Raw genomic sequence first — 25885 nt, forward strand, 5'->3', positions numbered from 1 at the left:
ACTCCTGATTGACTGCCTCCTGCGTTGGGCATCCTTGAACAGGGCCAGCTGTGGGTCATCTTCATCCACGCTGTCAGGCTCACACAGCTGTGTCTGCGTAGTGACCAGATGAGAGGGGCCTGGCTGAGGGCTCTGCAAAGCCTCAGGGCTGTCCTCTGCAGGCTCTCCAAACCCCTCCTCCTCCTCCTCCTCTGAATCGTCTGACCCAACTGCCGAACCCACAGGCTGACCCTGAATCACAACAATGGGTTCCTTTTGAATCAGGTCTTCCTGGTATCCTTGTAAGGATTTGCATGTATCTGCCTTGGAGGGCCACTTGGAAATGCTTTGGTGCAAAAGTTTTGCTACTTGAGAGAACGTGAATGGACAGAGAAGCACACATTCCTTCATTCTGTTTTTCCTTCTGGCTTCTTCTTCTTTACAGGGCTATGATGATGACCGCCTGTGATTTATCTGCTATAGCAAAACCCTGGGAAGTCCAGAGTAAGGTCAGGTGCCTTTCACTCAGTACCCTTTCTTCAAACGTTAAGAGCAATTTGTGGATTGTGCATTTTCCCTACCATAGGGTGGAGCGTTGATCTTACAGTATAAAGAAAAGGCTGGATCCTGCCCCAATAAGACAATATCAACCATACATTGTGATTGTTTTTTTTTTCTTTATCAGTTTGGTTTTTCCAACTTTCCCTTGTAGTTTTTCATATAATGGAGAAATTCCATCAACACAATTTACAACCAGTCTAATATCTCTATTTAACAAGTCAGATATGAAAAAGTATTGTCTTCCAGAGATTTGGGTGTTTTTTTTTTACAGGTAATAGCCACAGGTTGTGTTTAAGAAGGCTATTAAGTGATGCTCTACACATTTTAGAGGTTTAAAACCTCATTGACCTCAATGACCTTGTGAGTTTATACCTTGGAAACAACAAGGTGGCAGAGGAGCACTCAAACACATAGAATGCTTCCAAGTGTGGGAACTGATAATGATAAGATGATTTTATAGCTGCTACAATGACAAAATAACAAGAGTTGTGAAATGTGAATGCCAACATCATAAAAGTTTGTTTCCATGTACAGGTGGCATTACTTGTAGCAGCTGAATTCTGGGAACAGGGAGATCTGGAAATTTCGGTACTTCAACAACAGCCGATTGTAAGTTCATTAAAAAAAATAATCAGTGAGTTGCTTTCTCCCTTCTTCTGTTTTTTTTCCCCTCTAGTAACTTTTCTACTCTTAGAAAGTGAAAGCCTGTACTTTCGGCAGCCCTCCTTTCCAATGTCCTTCCAGCAGGAGGAAAAAGCCAGTTAGCCCAGTTCTGATCTATTGGGCATCAGCACTGCAAGACTTGCAAAATAACAGCCTTGCTTAGAACATAGGCAGGACAAGAAGCAATGGATGGAAACCCAAAATGCTTTTTCATGAGTCAACTGGACTTTCTTGTTTTTCTTTGACGATGTTTCACTTCTCATCCAAGAAGCTAAAGAAGCTTCTTGGATGAGAAGCAAAATGTCTTCAAAGAAAAACAAGGAAGTCCAGTTGCCTCATAAAAAAGCATCTTTGGAACAACTGCCTTGGTGGAGCAGTGGGCTAATGCCTCCTTAAGTAACGCCAGCTGCCTGCAATTAGTGCAGGTTCGCATCCCACCAGGCTCAAGGTTGACTCAGCCTTCCATCCTTCCCAGGTAGGTAAAATGAGGACCCAGATTGTTGGGGGCAATTAAGCTGACTTTGTAATAATGCCGCTTGGGGTGTGTGTGAAAGCCCTAACAAGCAGGCATATACATAGAATGAAAGCTACTGCTAAGCTTGTAAGCCGCCCTGAGTCTTCGGAGAAGGGCGGGATATAAATGGAATTAAAAAAAACTATGACCCGGATGACTGAGAATCTCCATAGACATTTAGCAATGCAATGGATGGAAATTAATCAAGGAGACAAGCAACCTAGAACTAGGGAGAGATTTCCTGACAATTAGAACAACTTGCCTCCAGAATTTGTGGGTGCTCCAACACTGAAGGTTTTTAAGAAGTGATTGGACAACAATTTGTCTGAAATGGTATAGGCTTAAGCAGGGGATTGGATTAGAAGACCTCCAAGGTCAACTCTGTTATTCAGTTATATAGTAGAAGCTAGTTTGGAACCTTTCCAGGTGAAACAGTAGTTTCACCCCATTTCGAGGTCAAAGAGAGATAAAGATGAAAAAAGGGCTTGTCTTTGGGATCTATGGGAGTGAGTTTGGATATGGTTTCCTATAAGGAATTACTTAGATTGGAAGGGAATGATTGGCAACTTAAATCATTAGAGGAGTTAAGACCAGAAAAAATAAGTTACTCTTGGTTTCAATATACCCAATTGAAAGCTAGGTGGAAGTTAGATCAAAAGGTTGGCATCACAATTACAGATCAAAATTTAGTAAAACAAATTAGAGACTTAAATTGTGCACATATAAAGAGCATATGTAATGTTTTAATTGAATTGGACTCGGAAATGGAATTAGTTAAAGACTGTATGATAAAGTGGGCACAAAATATTCAGGAACCAATTTCGCTGGATACTTGGGAGATAATTTGGGTCAGAAATGTTAAATTTACTCAGGCTCAAAACTTAAGAGAAAATTTTTATAAAATGTTTTGTAGATGGCATTTGGATCCCAAGAAGTTGTCTAATATGTATCCTAACTTGCAGTCTAAATGTTGGAGATGTGGTAGTTTAGAAGCCACCTATTTTCATATGTGGTGGACTTGTAGAAATATAAAAGCTTTTTGGATTAAAATTTGGTGGAACATTCAAAAGATTTTTAAGAGGAAGATAAAGTTTTCTCCGCAATTGTTTCTATTGGGTATTGTTGTAGATTGTGATGTTAAAGAAACTAATTTGATGTTGAACATGATAACAGCAGCACGGTTACTGGTGGGACAATATTGGAAGAAGGATAGCTTGTCCACTATAGAAGAATGGGTGTTTAAAGTTTCAAATCTTGCAGAAATGTCTAAGATTTCTGCTTATTTGAAAGATCATTCACAGGAAAGATATATTTCAGTTTGGAGGAGATGGATAGATTATATTCAGAATAAATATGGGACTAAAAAGTTCCATTTAGCTTATGAGTAGATTTTAGAGGGATATTGCTATCTTAGTGTTAGTACTTTGTATGTATCTATGTTAAAGGGGAGTTAAAGCACATTATGAATTTGGTTAATTGTATATTATGGATAATTGTTATTTAGAATATGATTATTGTAACTATAATCCTGTATTTAGCTCTGGGAAGTGGGGTGGTTTGGGTTGGGGGGGATTTGGGGATATATTGTAAAATCTTGTTTCTGTAAAACTCTTTAATAAAAAAAAGAAGAAGACCTCCAAGGTCTTTTCCAACTCTGTTATTCTGTTATATAGTAGAGGCTAGTTTGGAACCTTTCCAGGTGAAACAGTAGTTTCACCCCATTTTGAGGTCAAAGAGAGATAAAGATGAAAAAAGGGCTTGTCTTTCTCACTGTACGATTCCCTCATTAAAATGGGCAAAGGGGCTGAGAAGGAATGTTTCAAGGATGGATGGTCTCTCCCAGTGCTTTTTTTGTAAAAGAAAAAGGTGCCGGAACTCACACACGTCATACAATCCGCCTTGCCTACCCTACAAGGTTCCATCCAAAAAAGGTGCCGGAACTCCGTTCTGAGAGTTCTATGAGAAAAAAAGCCCTGGTCTCTCCTCTGTAGATCATCTTACTGGTAGGCACTTCATCCAATTTCAAGAGCAAATGGGGTGGTCAATGAATGGAAGTATATATATATATATATATATATATATATATATATATATATATATATATATATATATATATATATATAGAGAGAGAGAGAGAGAGAGAGAGAGAGAGAGAGAGACGCGGTGGCTCAGTGGGTTAGGATGCTGAGCTTGTCGATCAGAAGGTCGGCAGTTTGGCGGGTCGAATCCCGAGTGCCGCGTAACAGAGTGAGCGCCTGTTACTCGTCCCAGCTTCTGCCAACCTAGCAGTTCGAAAGCACGTAAAAATGCAAGTAGAAAAACAGGGACCACTACGGTGGGAAGGTAACAGCGTTCCGTGCGCCTTTGGCGTCCAGTCATGCCGGCCACATGACCACGGAGACGTCCTCGGACAAGCGCTGGCTCTTCGGCTTTGAAACGGAGATGAGCACCGGCCCCTAGAGTCGGAAACGACTAGCACACATGTGCGGGGGAACCTTTACCTTTACCTTTTTATATATATAGATAGAGAGAGAGAGAAATGTTTTTCCTTTTTTTCCATGGGAGTAAATAATACCCATTCATGTGAGAATAAACTTGACCATGATGAGCTCGTTTCTTCCCCCAAGACTGACTATTTTCTTCCTCTATTTTGCTGATTCAGAATCATTGTCTTTGTCCCACTAAAGTAGGGGTCTTCAAACGTGGCCCTTTTATGACTTCTGGACTTCAACTCCCAGAATTCCTCAGCCAGTTGAAGTCCACAAGTCATAAAAGGGCCAAGTTTGAAGACCCCTGCACTAAACTTATGAGGCTCATTACAGGTAGTTGTTGATTTACAACAGTTTGTTTAGTGGCCGTTTGAAGTTACAACAGCACTGAAAAAAGTGACTTATGATCATTTTTCACACTTACAACCATGGCATCATCCCCGTGGTCATATGATCAAAATTCAGATGCTTGGCAACTGATTCATATTTATGACGGTTGCAGCATCCCAGGGTCACGTGAACAGCTTTTGTAATCTTCTGACAAGCAAAGTCAATGGGGAAGACAGAATCACTTAAGAACCGTGTTACTAACTTAACAACTGCAATGATTCACTTAACAGCTGTGGTAAGAGAAGTCATAAAATGAGGTAAAACTCACTTAACAAATGTCTCACTTACCCACAGAAATTTGGGCCTCAGTTGTGGTTGTTGTCAAGGGCTACCTGTACGAATAGCGTGCTTTAAACCCCAAGGTTTCTTGGCAACATTATAATTCAGACTTCAAAAATCTGTTTCTTAAGAGGATTTAATGAGCGTGCCTACAACCATTGCTATTATTTCCTAGCCTATGATGGACAGAAGAAAAGCTGCTGAGCTCCCCAAACTTCAAGTTGGTTTCATTGACTTTGTGTGCACATTTGTATACAAGGTAAGCAGATTAATGATATGATCTAGAAGGTCCGGGAACCTTTATTAAGTCCAAGTCACTGTAGGAAACCTCTTGCCCTCTAGGTGATTTGGATTTCATCTCCCCTCACTTTCAGGAAATATAAGCAATAGCAAGGGATTAGCAGTGGTTAGAATGCAATCCTGCTGGCTGCTTCGGTTGACTGTCGGCTGCCAGTAGTTTGGCGGTTTGATCCTGACCGGCTCAAGGTTGACCCATCCTTCCATCCTTCCGAGGTCCTTAAAATGAGGACCCGGATTGTTGGCAGGCAATATGCTGACTCTGTAAAACGCTTGGAGAGGGCTATAAAGCATTGTGAAGCAGCATATAAGTCTAAGTGCTAGTGCTATTATAAAAATTGTAATCCAAACCACCTGGATGGCATGGTGTATACCTGGTTGAGGCAGATATTTTTTTATCACCAACAACATCTCTCCTTATAGCACCTTAGTACAAATCGTTTGGGAGTTAAGAAGCCAGATTTCCACTTCCTTTTCTGTTTTTTTGTTCAGGAGCTAGCTTTCTTTTGTTGTTGTTCACTATTTTTAAACCGAGAATCTAGAGTTGCACCCCAGGATTTTCTGAGTTTTCTGTCCTCTCCAGTGGGATATTGGAAAAATATATATATATATATATATATATATATATATATATATATATATATATATATATATATATATATATACATACATATACATATATATATATATAAATTGGTTGAACTTTCTCAGTCAACAAGACAGCTCTCCAAAACCAAACAGAATCTGATGATCTAGGTATGAGAGCGTGTGGGTTTGTTTCCTGTTTGTATATAACAGCTATGGGACAAAAATATCTCCCCAAAAAACTATACTCCCATAAAAAGTGGAAGCTGTTATATACAAACAGGAAACAAACCCACACTCTCTCATACCTAGATGGGTGATGAACTGTCTTCAGTCAAGCAGAGAATTTCAGAGAACACCAAGAATTCTACCTTACGTATATATCTTTATTTTATATTGTTTGATATTGCATAATTGAACTTGCAAATGATTTGTATTATTAGGTGAGGAAGGCAACCGACCTAGCTGTTGTTTTGAGACGCTTGAGAAAAATGCTTTTGCAATCTTGAAAATGTCTATCTATGCTCTATGTGGGGCAAGACAGCATTCACTCCTTCCTTCCTAATATATCTCGTCTTCCAAAGACGTTCCGATGTTATTCTTGGTTGAAAGTATTGTGAATGAATAGATAGTAGTTAGGTTAGAATTTCCAGTGACTACAATAAATAAGCAAATCATCAAGCAAAACAGAAAGATGTCAGATTTATTTCCAATTAAAGGTTTTACTTCTTAAAGATACCCTTCTCTTTTCTTGAAGCAAATTATGCTTTTAACCTTGGGTAACATCTTTGCTGTGTAACTAATGCTTAATGCAGTTAATAAAAAAGGGGTAGTTGAAATGACCAGGAAATGGAACTAGCTTTCCAAATCAAAATGTAAAAAAGATGTTGAGACTCTAGAAAGAGCGCAGAGAAGAGTAACAAAGATGATCAGGGGACTGGAGGCTAAAAGATATGAAGGAGTGTTGCTGGAATTGGGTATCTCTAGTTTAATGAAGAGAAGGGTGAGGGGTGACATGATAGTAGTGTTCCAATATCTCAGGAGAAGAGGGAGCCAAGCTATTGTCCAAAGCTCCTGAGGGCAGGACAAGAAGCAATGGGTAGAAACTAATCAAGGAGACAAGCAACCTAGAACTAAGGAGAAATTTCCTGACAGTTAGAACAATTAATCAGTGGAACAACTTGCCTCCAGAAGTTGTGAATGCTCCAACACTGGTAGTTTTTAAAAAGAGATTGGACAACCATTTGTCTGAAATGATATAGGGTTTCCTGCCTGAGCAGGGGGTTGGAGTAGATGACCTCCTACAGACTTTATAGGAAGAGAATGGCTGCAGCAATTGAGTTCAAAAGAGCTGTACAGGTATCTTCAACTTAAAGACATTTATTTAGTGACTGTTCTGAGTTTAAACAGCACCGGAAAAAGAGACTTATAACTGTCATTCACACTTAAAATTGTTGCAGCATCCCCACAGTCACGTGATCAAAATTTGGACACTTGTCAACTGGCATGTGTTTATGATGGTTGCAGTATCACGGGGTCAAGTGATCACTTTTTGTGACCTTCTGGCAAGCAAACACAATGTAGAAACCAGATTTACTTAACGACTGTGTTACTAACTTAATAATCGCAGTGTTTCACTTAGCAACTTTGGCAAGAAAAGGCTGTAAAATGGATCAAAACTCACTCAACAACTGTCTTGCTTAGCAACAGAAATTTTGAGCTGACTTGTGGCCATAAATTGAAGACTATCTGTAACAAGGGGATATTACAATGGCTGGTAAAGGCTACAAAGACTGCAGGAGGCTCAGGTTTGCCAAAGGACTTGGAGATCATAAATTTGGGATCCATCATCCTTTCGTTTGCTCATGTAGGAATTTTCACAGTTCCACCCTGAAATTCTGCCGATGTATGAAAGACTACTCAACAATCGCAAAGAGTGGAAAGCTCTGGCAGACGCGTATGAAGCAAAGATGGCAGCCTTGCAGGAAGAACAGAAGAAGGACCAAAATACAGATGCTCCTAAAGGTTAGAAAAGGAATGGAACCTAGGATCTCTAATATTCTTTCTCCTTCCAGCCACTGGCTTTAAATAATCTGACCTGAATAGTGTGAGAGCGAGCTGATTCTGATAAAACATATTAAAATATCAAAACATCCTATGTACAGGAGGGGGGTTAATTTATTTTGCTATGGTTAACAGGAGAGGTTCCTTCAAAATTGGAGACTAATTTATGACCCCAATTGCTCAATGAAGACATGATATGACTTATGATTTATAAACAAATTGCTTATATACAGATTGAGTATGAATAAATTTCAGTGAAATATGGTCATCCTCTATTGAAATTGTCATGTAAAACTTAACTATGTATTACTTATGGCATTTCCTTTTTTTAACTTTTTCTTTGTTCTTTGTTTAAAGAATAAAGCAATAAGAACAAAATCAATAGCAGGAATTAGGTTTAGAGCACAGCTAGGAATTTCTCTAGAAGTACAAGTTTAGTCATGCCCTTTCATCCACCCTCATCTATATTAATTTTATAAACTTACCTCCTTTCTGTCAACAGAATTCTTCCTTTCTAGCAATTCCAAAATCCAATCGATTTTGACTTTCCCCTCAGTTCAGTTAGCTTCTTTTTCATGTCCTAAAATTAAAACAGTGCCTGGCATGCAAACATTAAGCAGATGGTTCTTCATAGCCATTTTTTTAAATTGACAGCCATTGAAATCCTCAGCTAATCACTGTTCTTTTCTTTTGCAGCACCAATGGCCAATGGAGGACCTGTTACCACATCTTCAACTTGTTGTATTATTTAGGTCAACACTTAACAGTGCAAGATTACAATAAGTCAAGATTACTTAAGGTCTGTTTGACATATACAGTATACAACATCAGAACTAGATTTGCCACATGTACAGATGAGCAAGAGTCATAGCAACATGGATCTAGAGAATCAAATGTGTATTTTCAAATGCAAACTCTGCATTTATCTGTCCCCTTGAAAAACTTCAAGATATATAGCTAAATAGCTGAAGATGCCATTATATGTTCGAAGGTTGTCCTGGGACATGACATGCAGATACGTGTGTGAGCTATATGAACATTCTGTATCACTGCCACCTATGGTATTTTGTGGCTATATTATTAGAAATCTAGAATAAACTGCTTCTCAAGACTGGTTTATAAAATCACAAGGCCCATCATGGCTGAAGTAGTTTGAAAGTAAGCAGGCTCACAACAAAGCTTTGGAAAACCTAAGGTGCTCTCATCAATAGGTCGCTACAATGAATTATTCCACAGCAGTATATACAAAGGAGAGGCTAATCTATAGATAGGATACCATCAGCCACCAAAGGGGAAAAATGAAGTCTATCTCCACGCAAATCACTGGGGAAGTGACCCACTAGGACCACAAATCCTGCATCTGCAAGACATTAAGTTACAATCCTTCTTTCATGTGTACAGTAGAGGATCTAAAGCCTCAAATCTGGCATTGGACATTAGCCTTTACCTGTTTGAATAGAACAGTCCCTTCTTGTATTGAAAGCAGCAAATCCCAGCTTAAAGACACACACACACAAATCTGAGGCTTCCTGTCAGATCCAAAGCAATAATTTGTTATGAGCAGTTTCTGCTTATAGACCAAACAAACACTAAAACATCCAGAAGAGCTGGTAATTATTGGCAAATGCAGTTTATTTTCATGAAATAAAATGTCAGGGATATAATGGGAAAGCAGAGCATATAACCATTCATGGTTTGAAATTTTTATTATTATTATTTATATTTATTGGCTGCCCAACTCCAGTAAAATAAAATAAAATAAAATTCTGTAAAAACATGGGAGGAATTGGGGACTGAGCATCCAGGATTATACTTTAGTACTATTGAATGAAATAGAACTTAAACTGTATATATAAGCAAATTGCTTTTACATCACAAATGAGTATGGAAATGAATATGGAAAAGCAAGGACATCAGCCTGGCAACTAAATGCAGATTATTCTGCGCTATCGTGTTTCCAAAGCTACCTATGGCTGGACCATGAAAAAACTAGACAGGAAGAAAATTGACTTGCTCAAGCTGTGGTCTTGGAGAAGGCTCCTGAAAATTCCTCGGTCAGCAAAGGTGGCAAACAAATACTGGAGCATACGGCACCAGACATATCACTGCTGTGCAAAATCACAAAATTCTCTCTTACAGTACTTCTTTCAGTCATGTCATCCGATCAAACTCACTGGAAAAGGACGTTATCCTTGGAATGGTCAGCGGTAAGAGGCAATGAGGCTGCCAAAAAAACAGGATAAGTAGATACTATCCAAGCTACCGCCAGCCAAAGCATAAAAATAAATGAAAAAAGGCATAAAAGATATTAAAAAAATGTGTAGAGAGCTGGTCCATAGAATCACAATGAATCAGACATGACTGAATGGATAACATATCACAAATATGATAGCAAGGATAGAGTCTAGTTTCTGGTAACTGACTGTATAATTGTAGTTAAACCTCACAAGTCTGTGTACAAATTTAATTTGAACAAAGTTATTTTTTAAAATAAAATATTTTAAAACCTCCCACTTATTCATCTACCTGCCTTAAATCTTTCAATATAAATACAGTTCTGTTTTTTCTCAGCATATGCTGTGTCTAAGCTCCCTCCCACACGTAAATAAAACATACAGATGGATACAGTACCAACTTCTAGGCAACAGCCAAATAGCATGAGGTATATGGATGAGGTTTGGCATAAAGGCATCAGGAAGAACGAAAATGGATTACTGATTTAGTGCACAAGGTGTTACCGGCAGGTAGTTTTCTGAGGAAATAAAAAACTACATAGTAGTAGTTCAAAGTTAAGAAAATCTACATCCCGTACTGAGAATTAATTGGTGGTCTGCGCTTTCCAATTGGTAGAATGCACATTGGTCAGCAAAAGCTTGTTATTTTCATACAATGGAATGCTATAAAAAGCAGAAATTGGAATATTCTTTGGATCAGACCAATGTGTCTATTAATCACATCAGCCTGCTTCCCAATGAACCTAAGGATAGTTTATATTAGTCACAACAAAAACATTTGTCCTTTCACCACTTAATATATAGCTTTCATCATATATAGTAGCCAGGTGTCTCCAAACACTGTGGAGCATCTTCTTTAGATACAGTCTACCTAACAGAAGACTACGACTTACCCAAGCATCTTTCAAATGCCTGTTTATTAGTAAATATGCCTTCTGATTGTGTCACTATTACTTATTTGAATATTCCCTTTCCAGCCAACCTGTTGTGATATCTCGATGACAAGAGATTTAACCTGTGTTTATGGGGGTCAGGATATTTCTTTAATAATCACAGTGCATCCACCTTTCATTCATTATTATAACTAGCATTGTAGTTTTAATAAAAAAAACATAGCCAGGGCATTTTGGAAAAAGCTAAATTTTCAGTTATATGCTCAATAACTGCTTTCTTTCAATTATTAATCATTAATGAATATTAATTTATAATTCTTGGGAGCACATATTATAAATAACCTAACGTATGTACCTTCAGAAAAAATGTTATCAGTGGAACTGAATTACCCCTTTCTAAACCTCTTCCCTCATCTAAGATCTGAGCTTCTGCACTTCTAATATTTATAATAGAATACAACATCGATTTCAGTAGGTTTCATTTGATTATTTTTTTCCAAACCTTTCTTAAGTATGCAAGTGTGAATAACATTATTCTGACATGTCTTTACAATCCATACCTGATAAAAAGTAAAAAGTAAAGAAAATCAAGAGAAGCTCTCTATATATATCCAGGCAGCCAGTGACATAACCTGCCACACCAACTTTGCTCTCCAAGCTTGGTTGTTTTCTTGCAGATGTTTCATTACCCAAGCTAGTGCTAACATCACTAGCACTAGAGTATATATACTCATTCCAGACAGAATACAAATGGACTTTCTCTAGCATAGTGGCTGAACAGTTAATGCTTTATTATATTAGAAGTCCTAGATCCCAGCAACAACACAAGGGCTTCGAGAATAAAACCAGACCAGCACATTGTATTTCATTTTGTCATTTCTTTTTTAATTAGCACTATGCACATTAAGGAAATCAACATTGTCGTGAATGTCTATTTACTGATGTAAATAAATGTATTTCAGCCATTCAGAATTATCTGCCTCAACATTTCAAGCACTGGAGATAAAGATGAGGACCAAGGAGGTTTATTTCAGTATTGATTCTTGAGCTGAAAAAGAAAAAGAGGCAATTAAGCAAAACCAGCACCAAGATACATCCTAAATGCACACAGGTTTTAAACAGAGTTTTGAAGGAAGCTATATGAAATATATTTCATCCTTAACTGATGATAGCTTTAGCTGCCAGATGATCAAAAACACAATATTCTCTTCCAAATATAGAAGAATTGTGACATATAAGTTTTATACTATATTTTTTTTCCAAATTAAAAGAAATATTTAGAAACATGTACAATCAAATGTAGCCACTCTTGAAGCACATTCATGGAAATCAACAACTGTCCTGGAGAAACTTCTGATGATATAGGACTCGTTCTTTCCACTGATGCCTGAGACGATAGGCCTCCACAGCCAACCGCAATAAAAGAAAATTGGCATACATGGAAACATTTGATTCAACCATGTAATCCATGATGTTTGCATCATGAGGTATGTTTCATCATTTCCCGCAGTCCCCCGGGAGCATATGCCTGAAGTACTGCTTTCCTGTGCAGCAGGAGTATTGTATGCACAAACCTGGAAAAGCAATGACACACTTCGAGTGTGTGTGTGTGTGTGTGTGTGTGTGTGTGTGTGTGTGTGTGTGGTGTTGGGATTCACTGAAATCCAAAACATCAACTTTCTGTTGAAAGGTAATCCACTTACAACCATTTAGTGACTGCTGTCAAAATCAAACAAATATACAGAAAATACCGTCTTCCAATGCTTTTGCAATTCTTTTCAATTCTTCCTGTTTTGCTCTTTCCTCGGCTTCTATTCTCCTATCCTCTGCAGCAATAGGCTTTAAATAAGCTATTGTAAAGTAAAACAATATGTATTCAGAGGAAAGATAAATGCATTGATTATGATGTTTCACTTTCAAGTCATTAAAAGCATGTGGAGTTTCACAATACGAAATATTTAACATAGGTCTCTGGAATAATTTTAGCTTCACAGTGGATCAGAGTTGTTCTCCACTTTTAGCATTGCTAATATTTAACTAAATTATTAAGATGCAATTTCACAAAATATAGAAAAAAGGTAAGTATAGACAGTATAGTATTTCATACTTTATATATTTTACTTATTAATAAGCCCTGAATTTCTACATTCAGAATTTATTTATTTATTTATTTTATTACATTTATATACCGCCCTTTCCCGGAGGACTCAGGGCGGTTTACAGGGTAATTAAAAACCAAAAATACAAAAGTTAAAAACCAAGTTTAAAAAAGATTAAATTTATCCCTGTATAAATAAAACCCCAATTAAAATAAATTAATCCTCAGCCTGGGCCAGAATGGCTCTTTAACAAGTTTTTTAATGTTCATTGGTTTATTGAATTTATAAGCTGTCTATTTTACTGATACTGATTTTTAAAAAAATGCTTTATAAAACTGAATACGCTCATAATGTTCACACACCAATATGCATCAAATTGTAATTTTGGAAATATAAATGCCGACTCCAATCAGGAGCAATAAAAAAATTAGTTGATATATCAATATACAACAAGCAATCTTGTGCACTTATTTTTTTCACATGAAGTGATCCAAGACTTCTCAGAAGATGCTTGTGAATAACTGTTAAGAAGCCAGATGAAACACCTGGATGTAAATGCATCTATTGCAAAAATATTACAGTACTGTTTAATTGCATTACTGATGTATTTTTCAAAACCAAACATCAGCTATTCACAATGCAAACATAACAAAAAAGGTTATTTTGTTAACCACTTACCATATCTTCTTGCTCCATAAATGATTCCCAATAGCAGAAAGGAGTATCTGCATAACTTTAAATAAATTACAGAAATGTAAACCACAAAGATTATACTTAATTCACAAAAAGACTGAATTGAGATATTCCAACATACACACACAAACACACAATTATACCATTCTATATACCCACTAGTGTTATAAAATGGTTTAGCAACCATTCAATATTACAACAGCACTGAGAAAAAATGTCTTTCGAATCATCATAGCTTCCCCATGGTCATGTGATCAAAATTCAGATGCTTTGCAACCAGCATGTATTTATCATAGCTGCAGTGTCCTGGAGTCGGTTACATGGTCACCATTTGCTGGCTGGATCACGGCTGGTTCCAACAAGCAAAGTCAATGGGGAAGCCAGATTTGTTTAACAATGGCAGTGATTCACTTAAATCAGGGGTGGACAATTAATTTCCCCACATAGCTACCCAAGGAACGGGGACTGTTATGGAAGGCCGAACCAATAGGCTGTGAAAGTGTGTAGGCATGCACGCAAGCCGTATGTAAATAGGGGGGGGAAGTCACCTTCAAAATAAAAGTAATACAGTTGTATCGAATGCATAGTGTGCACTTATTTACATTTTATTTCTAATTTCTGATTGACGTCATGCGGGTTGGACAGGGACAACCCAAAAGCTGGATGTGGCCTGAGGGCTGTAAAATGCCCAGGTCTGACTTATGACTCACTTAACAACACCTTGCTTAGCAATGGATAGTCTGATCCCAACTTTGGTCTTAAGACAAGGACTACCTATACAATTTTATATATTATACTTGCTTTTAGCAGCATAAAAGCAGTAACCAGAATACAAAACACAGTATACAAAAATAGCAATAATTATACTTGTTTGAACACTTTGACCCTGTTTTCCAAAGGTTTCCCAGATATTTTTATATTGTAATGGTATGTTGGAAGGTCCTTGCGAGACAAAAGGGAGTGCAGATTATAAAACCATCATGTAAACAATATCTCAGCCCACAAAAGCAGAAAAGACCAGGAAAGCATTCCAGAAAGTAAAAAATAAAGCAGGGGAGAAATACTTTCAGACTTATAACATTCCGTTAATGTAACGATTACTGCTTTTAATGTAATATATCCCAACAAAGATAGAGTTAGTACTCATAGCTCTTCTTGTCTGGACTACCTGACAAGACTAACACATATATCCTTTGGCAAAGCCAAAATGGCTTTTAAACAGCATTCAAGACAGACTCTCCATGATGGGTGTATTTAGCTATCATTATTATATTTCACAAGAACTTTTCTGATACAGCTAGCTTGTAGATAAAAAGTCTTTGGGCATTTCTAGATCTTGTTAAGAATTTTTTGTTAAGTGCTCAGAAGAGTCTGAATGAGACACCACTTATAAATGCTTTTTTGTGTATTGTAAATGGTCTGTGATTAATAAATGTGCGTATACGTTTGTATATATACTGCATATATATGGATGTGTGTGTGTATACATATTTCACAAGAACTTTTCTGATACAGCTAGCTTGTAGATAAAAAGTGTTTGGGCATCTCTAGTTCTTGTTAAGAATTTTTTGTTAAGTGCTCAGAAGAGTCTGAATGAGACACCACTTATAAATGCTTTTTTATGTATTGTAAATGGTCTGTGATTAATAAACGTGTGCATAGGTTTGTATATATACTGCATATATATGGATGTGTGTGTGTGTATGTATACACACACACACACACACACACACGACAGCGAGCATCAGAATTTCATTTTGAAATGTGTGCCGGTGTGTTCACAGAAAAAAGCTACAAGAAAGGTTATCTTTATCGCGTTTTGCAAAAAAAAACCCGAGAAATTTATTGAACAAGACGCCATTTGAGCAAGAGACGGAGGGAAGGGAAATTCACTCGAAATCTCAGGAAAGACGAGTCTACGTGGAAGACTCCGGACCTGCAGGCAGATCGAAAGGGCAGGAGACGAGCCCACCACCGGTCCCCATTCCCCGTGACCTCCACCGCCACCTTCCGACTAAAAGGGGACGCCGGTAAGGCTTCCCCCGTTTTGCAAGGTCTCGCCCATCACGAGACGGAGCGCGTGCAAACTGCCCCCCCTCCCTCCCTCCGCACAACCACTCACACGGAAGCCCCAAGTGGCACGCGCGGCGTCTCAGCTCACCTTGATCAGGGGAGAAACCTCCACCGGGGCAATCATCTTCTCCTCCCGGCCGAAGGAAAAACGGATGTGACGCAACCAAGCCGTTTAGAACGCAGGCGCGTTCTTGACCTAGCAGCGTCGACGATGCAAAAACCGGAGAGAAACGTTAGAGATAGAAAATGGAAGATCACGCTTGAATGAAATTTTTTTTTATAGAGCTACATTCAGCATGTGCCTCTGAGGAATCCCACGGAAAGTCTGCGACTAATATTCTTTTTAACATTGCATTTTTAACTACATTTAAAATCAAATAAGAATAAGCCTTTACCTTTATAAATAACATCAACATGTTTATATGGTGACATTTTGTAAAAGTCTTAGAATTATTCTAACAATGTCTTATCCCAGGGGTAGGCAACCTCGGCTCTTTTATGACTCATGGACTTCAACTCCCAGAATACCTGAGTCAGCTATGTTGACTGAGGAATTCTGGGAGTTGAAGTCCATGAGTCATAAAAGAGCCGAGGTTGCCTACCCCAGGTCCATCCCTATGTTTGTGTACTGTAGACCAGGGGTCTGCAACCTTGACAACTAAGACTTGTGGACTTCAGCTCCCAGAATTCCTCAGCCAGCATAGCAAGTTGTCTAGGTTGCAGACCCCTGCTGTAGACCAACCACACAGCAGTCAAGTAGTGTAAGCCAATAAGGATAATTTTTACTGGCTCAGGAATTCTACAGTATTTATGAATTTAATCATTTTATATCGAAATAAAAGGGGTTTTGCATTGTATATTGTTTGATGAAATAGAAATTATATACCATGATTAAGTCATCAAATAGTTGGAAAATAAATAAATAAAAAATAAAAGCTTGTTGTTATTGATTTACTTAAAAAGAACAATATATGTTTTGAAAGATACAAGTTTAAAATGTTTTCAACTACTCTAAGACGCAGGATCTTTAAAACTTCCTTAAATTGGATTCGAAAGAAGAGAGCAACAGCAGAGAGTAAAGATACACACACACCCTGCCAAAGTCCCAGGGAGAATATCACAATACAATATAATCAGTGAATATTAATAGCATGAGCAGCTGTGGGCAAATTATCTGAACTGGTATGGCTGGGAGTGAATATGTTAACCTGTTTAACTAAGTCAAAACTATCAAGGTCAACTCTACCCCATTCAAGTTCATGATGAATTCTCCAGGATTTTTTGTATTTCCAGTTAATAACAAAAACTATTGCTGTTGTTGTTGTTATTGAGGTATGGAGGACACTACAAAATCAAATTTTGTTTAGTTCTAAAAAATCATGATGAATTATATCAAGAAATTGCTCCTTCCCAATGTAGCATCTTCCAGATGTATTTCCCAGAATATAAAAGGTAAAGGTTCCCCCGCACGTGCGTGCTAGTCGTTTCCGACTCTAGGGGCCGGTGCTCATCTCCGTTTCAAAGCCGAAGAGCCAGCACTTGTCCGAGGACGTCTCCGTGGTCATGTGGCCGGCATGACTAGACGCCAAAGGCGCACAGAACACTGTTACCTTCCCACCGTAGTGGTCCCTATTTTTCTACTTGCATTTTTACGTGCTTTCGAACTGCTAGGTTGGCAGAAGCTGGGACGAGTAACAGGCGCTCACTCTGCTACGCGGCACTCGGGATTCGACCCGCCAGACTGCCGACCTTCTGATCGACAAGCTCAGCATCCTAACCCATTGAGCCACCGCGTGCCTTTCTCAGAATATACAGGGGTAGAATTTATGAGTCTTCCTTAAAAAGTTAATGCTTGTTTAACTGCTGTCCAGTTCTCACTCTGTTATAATATATGAGTTCCAAAGGTACACAAAAATAGCTCGAGTGATAGTTGAATTCACCACCATAGCTATGGCAGCTCATAGCAATTGAAGGAATGTCTTACTAGACAACTTCAAGTAACTGTTGTTTATTCACCAGGGAGTAGAAGGTATCTTGCAGTTCTGACCAAGTATGGAGTCATCTTGTGAGCTGGGGGGGGGGGGTTTCTTCCAGCATTTGAGATCTTCTTTGGGAATGCCATCTGTAAAGACAAGAGCCTCCTCTACATATAAGAAGTGTTTGATACAGACAGCTTCCCAGAGAAACAGAGAATCTCTCCAGGAAAGATGGTGAGTTTTTAACCTATATAAAAAATGATGTCTGTATGGTTTTCATAACACAAACTTGATTGAGTAACCTCTTAGAGGGTAAACATTTAGAGGATAAATATTTTTTTTAAAAAAAATAAACTGCCTTTTTTCATGTACAACTCCAAACTACAATCTGTATATCCTGTTGCGTTTGTACAAGACGGTATGTATAAACATTACAGCATCAAGGCTGCATTTTGTTATTTAGGAAAATAACCTGAGAATTATTATCAGCTGCCCTATTTACTTCTAACTGTGTAATCAGAACAAGGTACTATCTGACTGAATTAATAATTCTCTTAATTTCAGGCCAGCCGAAAAACGAAAAAGAAGGAAGGCGGTGCCAAGCGTGCTCAGAGGGCTTCCTCTAATGTTTTCTCCAACTTTGAACAGACCCAGATCCAAGAATTTAAGGAAGTAAGAACATTTTTCCCTTTAGGATGTTTTAAGATGAGCATAAGGGGTACTTCCATTTATAAAAACTGGACAAGCTTAACCCACTATCATCCAACACAAAAGGCTTGTTACCGTGCTTTAAAAACAGGAGATCTTTACTGTGAATATTTATCTGCATAGTTTCCTTTAAATCAGAGTCTTTCTTTCTCTCTCTCTCTCTCCCTCTTTTACTTTGACCACAGAAAATGTAGAGCAAAATAAATAATATACAAATAATCTACCTGGGAAGTAGGTTATGTCTACAGATTCGATTTTGATAAATACATTCATGCCATTCACAATGGCTTGTGTGAAGGAATTTATCCCATAATGGAATGAATCTTCTGCTATTGGGATTTTTTTTCCCTCTCTTCCCAAGCCTACAGATCTGCTCAGAGTAGTTGGGAGATGAGAGAAACATAGACAAAAGAATTTCTGACACAAGTGGAAGTCTACCTACACAGTTTGAAATATCATTTCAAATTGTCATTCTTCATGGGAAGAAAAGAAAATTTTCCTTTGTCTACAGTTGAAAAACTGAAGTAAAAATAGATGTATTTTTCATGTTTGAAAAGAACAAAGGTATAAACATTTTGCTGCTTGACTCACAAAGTTGGATGAAATTGTTTAAGATTTGAGAAAATATTTTGCTATTACAGGAATGCAAAAAGTGTGGCAGATGGGTAAAGCAAGGCCCAATGACATTTCTTTTGTGGGCAAGGTTGCAAAACATAGCCTCATTGGGGGATAAAATACCCCCCCATTTTTAAAGGGCATCTATTTCCCCCCACTTAATTCTAATCTATACCTTCTTACCCTAGCTCTGTCAGTCTAGCAATTCAAAAGCATGCAAATATAAGTAGATAAATAGGTACCAGTTTGGTGGGAAAGTAACAATGTTCCATCTGCCTCAGTATATACTATATAGTCATGCTGGCCACATGACCACGGAAGAAGCATCTTCGGACAATGCTGGCTCCTTTGGCTAGGAAATGCAGATGAACATCATCCTCTAGAGCAGGCATGTCAAACTGCTGGCCTGCGGGCCTGATGCATCACGCCGAAACCACGCCCACCCCATTGCCAGCAATGGGGAAAAAGTCACAATATGTCACATGATGTCACGAGTTTGACATGCCTGCTCTAGAGTCTGACACTACTGGATGAGGAAACCTTTACTTTGCACCTTGCAGACCTTCCTACATTGGAAATGAAGCCCTCAACCTGCCAAGTCAAGCCCAATGTGGCCCTCAAAACCCATGAAAGCCAATTCTTCTAAGCTCAGGTTTTCTCAATCTTGGCAGCTTTAAGATACGTGAGCTTCAATTCCCAGCTTGCTGACTGGGGAATACTGGGAGTTGAAATCCACACATTTTAAAGTTGCTAAGCTTGAGAAACCTTACTCTATATTACTGAAGCAGTCGTTAAGTCTCCCCCAAATTTGTCCTGCAAATGGCTATTTATTGCAATGTTCAATGTTTTTCCCCATAACTACTGTACAATATGTCATATAACTACAGTATTTGTGGTTCTTGGAAAAGGGAATTACTGTTAACCCAGTTTAAGCTGATTATTTAGAAATCCATATGTTCCATTTCTGCTTGTCCAAATAGCTAAATTTAAGAGCATTGCTAACAAATAGAGGAGCCTATTCAATGATTCCATCTTCCCATAGAATATTTTGTTAACTCTAATTCTGAAAGAGGAATGATTGACCTAATGGAACTAAAATAATGAACCTAATGGAACTATCGGTATTCCACATCAAAACATAATTCTCAGGATTGGTTGGTGGGAGAGGAGTCAGCATTTGTATATAACCATAAGATTATTGGCTATGTTCCTATTTTGTGGTAAAGTATCCTGAGGTGGTTTTTTTTGCTATGGCTTAGTACTACAGGTAAATACAGACAATTAGGTTTATTCAAAGGTAAATGTTCCCCCGCACATGTGTGCTAGTCGTTTCCGACTCTAGGGGCCGGTGCTCATCTCTGTTTCAAAGCCGAAGAGCCAGCGCTTGTCCGAGGACGTCTCCATGGTCATGTGGCCGGCATGACTAGACGCCAAAGGCGCACAGAACACTGTTACCTTCCCACCGTAGTGGTCCCTATTTTTCTACTTGCATTTTTACGTGCTTTCGAACTGCTAGGTTGGCAGAAGCTGGGACGAGTAACAGGCGCTCACTCTGTTATGCGGCACTCGGGATTCGACCCACCAAACTGCCGACCATCTGATCGACAAGCTCAGTGTCCTAATCCACTGAGCCACCGCATTTATTCAAAAGACATGGTTAAATCCTGGTTTATGTTTGAATATATTTGATAAGAAAAAAAATTGAAGTCTACAGCTCTAAACGTAAGCTTAACCATCACATTTTTGCTTTTCTAAATGTTGGAATATAGAAAAAGCTCTCATGCCAATTTCCTATCCAATTGAAATACATTGGACTTAGACCAAAGTAAGTATGATTAGGATTGAAATGGCATTAGTAACTAATAGATAAATAATATAAAATACCTTTTTTTAAATAGGCTTTTACCCTAATTGACCAGAACAGAGATGGATTCATAGATAAAGAAGACCTAAAAGATACCTATGCATCATTGGGCAAGTGTTATGAAATTATTGAATCTCAATTTAAAATCAATTGTTTTCCTTTCTTTTGTAATATGATACAGTAATAATTACACTTAAGTAGAATACAAGAAACAGATAAATTGCAATAAATTAGAGTACTGTAGCTTTAAAATCAGAGTCTTCTCTGTAGAGCAACAGATGGCAAATATATTTATAGGATATTAATATAATTTAAATGTAAATTAAAATAATTTCTCAATCTATTTCCAAGTATATTACCCCATTGATTCAAGGAGATTGCAGATAAGTTCAGTTAAAAATCTACTTTTGTTATTAATTGCTTGAGCTCTTTATGCTCTTTTAAAATGATTATAAATTGAAGGGGAATTGTGTAATTAGAAATTGGATTTTTTTTGAAACGGGTAAAATTACTTTTTGCTGGCATTTATAATAGTTATAGAGTTTACTGTCAACAAGATCCATGTAAATCAGATATAGCTAAAGACAGATGCAATTAATTTCTTTGTTTGATTTTAGGTAAAACAAATGTCAAAGATGAAGAATTAGAATCTATGCTTAAAGAAGCTACAGGACCTATTAATTTCACCATGTTTTTGAATCTATTTGGGGAAAAGTTAAGTGGTAAGTTTAGCACTATCTTATCTTATGAAGCCATTTTTTTTCAAAAGCCTAGCCTGAGTTTTTCCTGTTTGTCCTGAATTAGGACAATGAGCTTAATTGTGATCTTACAAATCTCCTTATTTGGCGAGGTTGTCCAATAATAAAAATGGCTATAAAATAAAAATAAAAACAAATAGAAAATGTTGAAAATTTTGGGGGTTGCCAAATTCAGTCTTCACCACTTTTGATGTGAGCTGATCCACATAGATTCATATACTTTTGAATTTTGTAGTGGCATTTTTGCTCAAAATGTGTTCAAAATTACGTTTAGAACCAAATTCTGAGCAAGGCATGAATTGATTTATTTGGAAACGGACTTCACTTGAAACTCCTAATTCCTGTTGTCCTAATTTTAGTTTTCCAAACCAAAGCAATTGTTTTTCCTTTAAACAATCCCTTTTTTATAGATTAATGACTTGTCAACCCATCAAGGGACCCTAGACAATGCTGAGCGCTTTTCACCTAGTCCTGTGAGGCAGCTTGACCTCAAAACTGCAACAAATTATTGGAAACAATTGAAAATGATGCTATATCCTCTAGTCCAGGAGTAAGCAACCTTGGCTCTTTTATGACTCATGGACTTCAACTCCCAGAATTCCTGAGCCAGCATGGCTCAGCTTGGAAACTCTCCCTTTCCCCTCAGCATGGCTGGCTCAGGAATTCTGGGAGTTGAAGTCCACGAGTAATAAAAGAGCCAAGGTTGCCTATCCCTGCTCTAGTTCAACATTTTAAGACTCAGAAGGAACAAGATTTCCAACAAATTCAACTGTACCTCATTATTTTCTGCAGGCACAGATACTGAAGAGACTATACTGAATGCATTTAAAATGTTTGATCCAGAAGCGAAAGGCAATGTTAACAAGGATTAGTAAGTATTAGATAGCAAAAAGGTTGTTGGGAATCAGATGGCATAAATTAAAATAAATTTTAAAAAATAATCAGAGCCTTTTTATTGTGAAGCAATTCATACTGTCAGTTTGTATTGAACATAACAGGGATGATATTTCAACATGTTTCTGCCTGAATGCATTCTAGGCTAGAATCTAGTATCATTTAAAATGTAAAAAGTTATGCCAAAGTGATGAAAATTGCTCTCAGCTTCTTTCTCAGTTCAAAGCCTTGGTATAAATTTTTAAAAGTCCTAAACAGCCAGAAGGCAGATGACCTGAACAAGCATAAATTGTCTTCTCAGATTGTTACTTCTGCAAAGGTTCCCCTTCCAGAAAGGAGCTAAATGAGAATATCAAATCAAACCACTTCATTATAGCCATAAGGCCAGAAAACAACAACAGAAAACCTAAAAAGTGAATATAAAAATTGACATATATATATATATATAAATTAAAGGATGTAAAAGTACAGCAATAAAAGTATAATAATGGACTAAGAATAACATAATACATGTAAGTAGTGTAGTTGATTATTGAGTTTAAAGGCCATGACAAATAAAACAAGGTAATAGAGTATATTGAGATATAAAATATTGAATGAAATAATCAGGTAAGATGATTGGCAGTTGGCCCCAATCTCATCTAGATAGGTTGTAAGTTGAATGGCCATAAGCTGCCAACTTGGAAGTCTTTTTTATGGTCCATATATTTGTACCTCAGAAGAAGTAAGATAGATTTTGTTGTTGTTGTTCTTATCAGATAAAAGAAGTAACAATTGTACTTTGTGCCTGGAAATATCTTCAGAATGAGGAAAGGGATGAGAGTCAACCTAGAGTTCCTCTTTATAACCATGTTCAACTGAGGCAAAAACATGACAAACCTGAATACACATTCAGATAGAAAGTAAAAACCAGCATGTAATATTTCTAGATCTCTAATCTAGAAAGATTGTATCTTCTTCCATGGTGCTGTTAAATAATCAAGCAAATTGAGTTATCTACACAGACGTATAAAATATATGTTGTAAGTAATGTGCAAGACTTCAGTGGCACTTATCTCATTGAAAGGTACAACACACATTCTCCCATATAGGAATGGACAAATATGTAATTTTTTTTAACATGCCACCCTTTATAAAATTTTAAAACAAATCTTTTCTTTGCTTCTTCAACAGTATGAAACGCTTAATGATGTCACAAGGCGATAAGTTTTCAGCAGAAGAGGTCTGTATTTTTAAGAGAGGAACTTTTTAGAATGCAGCTAGGAGCATTCCAATTAAAAACCAAATTCTGTAGCTGGTATGGTGGAATATTTGTAATTACCGGGTTAATTACTCTTATTCCAACAAATTCAAAACAAATTTCTTCCAAACCCATTTAAACCTGTACTGCAAAATTATAACATATTTGAATAAATAAAACATTGAAGGTGACAGAAGGATCCATGAAGCTGCTTTATATAATCCAGATCACTGAAGCATCTGTCACCTGGCTGAAATCAAATGGCAACAACTGTTCAACTGCAGGGTGCTAAACTCTTGATGCCAGAGATTATGTGCATTTGCTCCTGTCTGCAATATGAACACGTGGTCACGGAATTATGAATTCTTTGATAAAGGGCTGGTTCTCATTGAAAACAAAAAGATTTCCAAGTTTAATCTAAAGAAAGTGGAGATGACTTCTAAGCTCTTTCATGCTTATAATCAGTAGCTAATGTAATATGCACTTAGTGGCCACACTAAATTATTGCTTTTTAGAAAAATTAGTTAATCATTACTGTTATCTTCAGGCAGAAAGTAGCTAGTACGTTTCCTTTGTTGAAGTTACTTTTTGTCCTGATGAATGGCAATTCAGTTGTGTGAAAGCTTTCATGGAGAACCCTGAGGTAGCAGCTTCCAGTTTTGTTACCGTATTTTCCGGCGTATAAGACAACTTTTTAACCCATGAAAATCTTCTCAAAAGTTGGGGGGTCGTCTTATACGCCCAGTCGTCTTATACGCCGGAAAATAGTACATAAGTCAATCGAGCGCCCCCTTCTTGCAAAGCAACTTCAAGCCTCCTTAGTCCAGTCCCCCCTCCAACGTGACTCTCCCTTCCCACCCCCAAGAGCTTCTAAGCCCCTTCCCCTCCCCCTTGCAAACGTCAGACCCCGGGAGCTCTTGCGTTTATTCCAAAGGGTGGGTAGAAGGAAAAGCCCCTTTTGGCTCCAGCATGGCTGCAAGTCGACAAGCCCGGGAAGGCATGCCCTCCCCTCTCACTGTGGAGGAAGCAGGGCAGGCTGGCGTCGGGCGGGAGCCAGCAGGGCAGTCCTGCGCATACGCACGCTCCCCGGCTGCTAAGGAGTCCTTGGGGAGCCGTGGCAGGCGCCTCACGCCCTTCCCTCTCGAGGCGGCACCGGCGGAGCCGTCTGGCGTCGGGCGGGAGCTGGCAGGGCAGTCCTGCACACGCATGTGCTCCCCGGCTGCTAAGGAGTGCTCGGGGAGCCGTGGCAGGCACCTCACGCCCTTCCCTCTCGAGGTGGCACCAGCGGAGCCGTCCGGCATTGGGTGAGAACCGGCAGGGCTTTGCACCGTCTGCATCAGACGGGTCTGAATGGGGCTTGTGTCGGACACTTGGCAACTGGCATGTAAGTATTTTCCGGTGTATAAGACGAAAAATCTTGAAAATCTTCTCAAAAGTCGGGGGTCGTCTTATACGCCGGAAAATACGGTACTTCTGTAAATGAAATGTATGCTTTTTTGAGCCTAGCAGGAATTTTTAGTAGACATGCGTCTACAGTTTCCAACTTTAAAGACTGAAGAATCACTTCGCAGTGGTCCTTGGGCTTGTCCTGCTCCAATTCCTTGATTAAACTCTTCCTTTTTCTATTGTTGTACAGATGGATCAGATGTTTCAATGCTCCCCTATTGACCCGGCAGGAAATCTGGATTACAAAGCTCTCTGCTATACCATCACACACGGAGATGAAAAAGAATGAAAATCACAAGCTTTAGGAAGTTGTGTTAACATCTGTCAGATTAATTAAACAAAATGGCAAACATTTCTTACTTTCTCTATGATTGGAAACACTTATTTAAACAGCCACTTTTCCAGATATTGAATGGCTGTTATTACCAAGGTCACCTGAAACACACAAATCAATTATTTCAGTTGTGTGTTTGTGCCACCGAACAGTTAAAAAAGAAGAGTTGTAGTGTGTACCTTCACATTGCATTTTAAATATACTTCTGAATTTAGCCTTTATTGTAGGGATACTTTT

At 38.1% G+C, this 25885-nt stretch overlaps 3 protein-coding genes across 3 annotated transcripts in view; 2 read left to right on the forward strand and 1 right to left on the reverse strand.

The window, feature by feature from the left end:
- Window positions 1-7787, forward strand: part of PDE6B (phosphodiesterase 6B) — a gene marked incomplete at both ends in the record, with an annotated part of 45010 nt that extends 37223 nt beyond the window's left edge. The window contains 4 exons of the mRNA XM_083353477.1: window positions 425-488; window positions 1075-1149; window positions 5051-5134; window positions 7629-7787. Of these exons, the coding sequence (XP_083209603.1) occupies window positions 425-488; window positions 1075-1149; window positions 5051-5134; window positions 7629-7787 (382 nt within the window). The remainder of the gene's footprint in view (window positions 1-424; window positions 489-1074; window positions 1150-5050; window positions 5135-7628) is intronic.
- Window positions 7788-11820: 4033 nt separating this feature from the next.
- On the reverse strand, window positions 11821-16009 carry ATP5ME (ATP synthase membrane subunit e). The gene is made up of 4 exons (XM_083353766.1): window positions 15902-16009; window positions 13726-13780; window positions 12700-12798; window positions 11821-11996 (listed from the first exon to the last, which is right to left on the reverse strand). The coding sequence occupies exons 1-4, from the start codon at window positions 15935-15937 to the stop codon at window positions 11974-11976; spliced, it is 213 nt and encodes a 70-aa protein (XP_083209892.1). The 5' UTR covers window positions 15938-16009; the 3' UTR covers window positions 11821-11973.
- A 1864-nt stretch (window positions 16010-17873) lies between these two features.
- MYL5 (myosin light chain 5) lies at window positions 17874-25666 on the forward strand. Its single transcript, XM_083353764.1, has 7 exons — window positions 17874-18023; window positions 18354-18461; window positions 21011-21086; window positions 21594-21698; window positions 22527-22605; window positions 23802-23850; window positions 25505-25666. The coding sequence occupies exons 1-7, from the start codon at window positions 18021-18023 to the stop codon at window positions 25601-25603; spliced, it is 519 nt and encodes a 172-aa protein (XP_083209890.1). The 5' UTR covers window positions 17874-18020; the 3' UTR covers window positions 25604-25666.
- Window positions 25667-25885: the final 219 nt, after the last annotated feature.

Source organism: Vipera ursinii (assembly GCF_947247035.1).
Source record: "Vipera ursinii genome assembly, chromosome: 2".
In the NCBI taxonomy this organism is placed as follows: domain Eukaryota; kingdom Metazoa; phylum Chordata; class Lepidosauria; order Squamata; family Viperidae; genus Vipera; species Vipera ursinii.

What these genes read in the sequence shown, in the direction of transcription:
- ATP5ME (XM_083353766.1), bottom strand. Translation starts at nt 15,937, where the DNA reads ATGATTGCCCCGGTGGAGGTTTCTCCCCTGATCAAG. An exon ending in TTATGGAGCAAGAAGATATG is followed by an intron (nt 12,799 to 13,725) that starts GTAAGTGGTTAA and finishes ACTTTACAATAG; the next exon opens with CTTATTTAAAGCCTATTGCT. An exon ending in TGCAAAAGCATTGGAAGACG is followed by an intron (nt 11,997 to 12,699) that starts GTATTTTCTGTA and finishes TTTCTTTTTCAG; the next exon opens with CTCAAGAATCAATACTGAAA.
- MYL5 (XM_083353764.1), top strand. An exon ending in AGATCCAAGAATTTAAGGAA is followed by an intron (nt 18,462 to 21,010) that starts GTAAGAACATTT and finishes TTTTTTAAATAG; the next exon opens with GCTTTTACCCTAATTGACCA. An exon ending in AGATACCTATGCATCATTGG is followed by an intron (nt 21,087 to 21,593) that starts GCAAGTGTTATG and finishes GTTTGATTTTAG; the next exon opens with GTAAAACAAATGTCAAAGAT.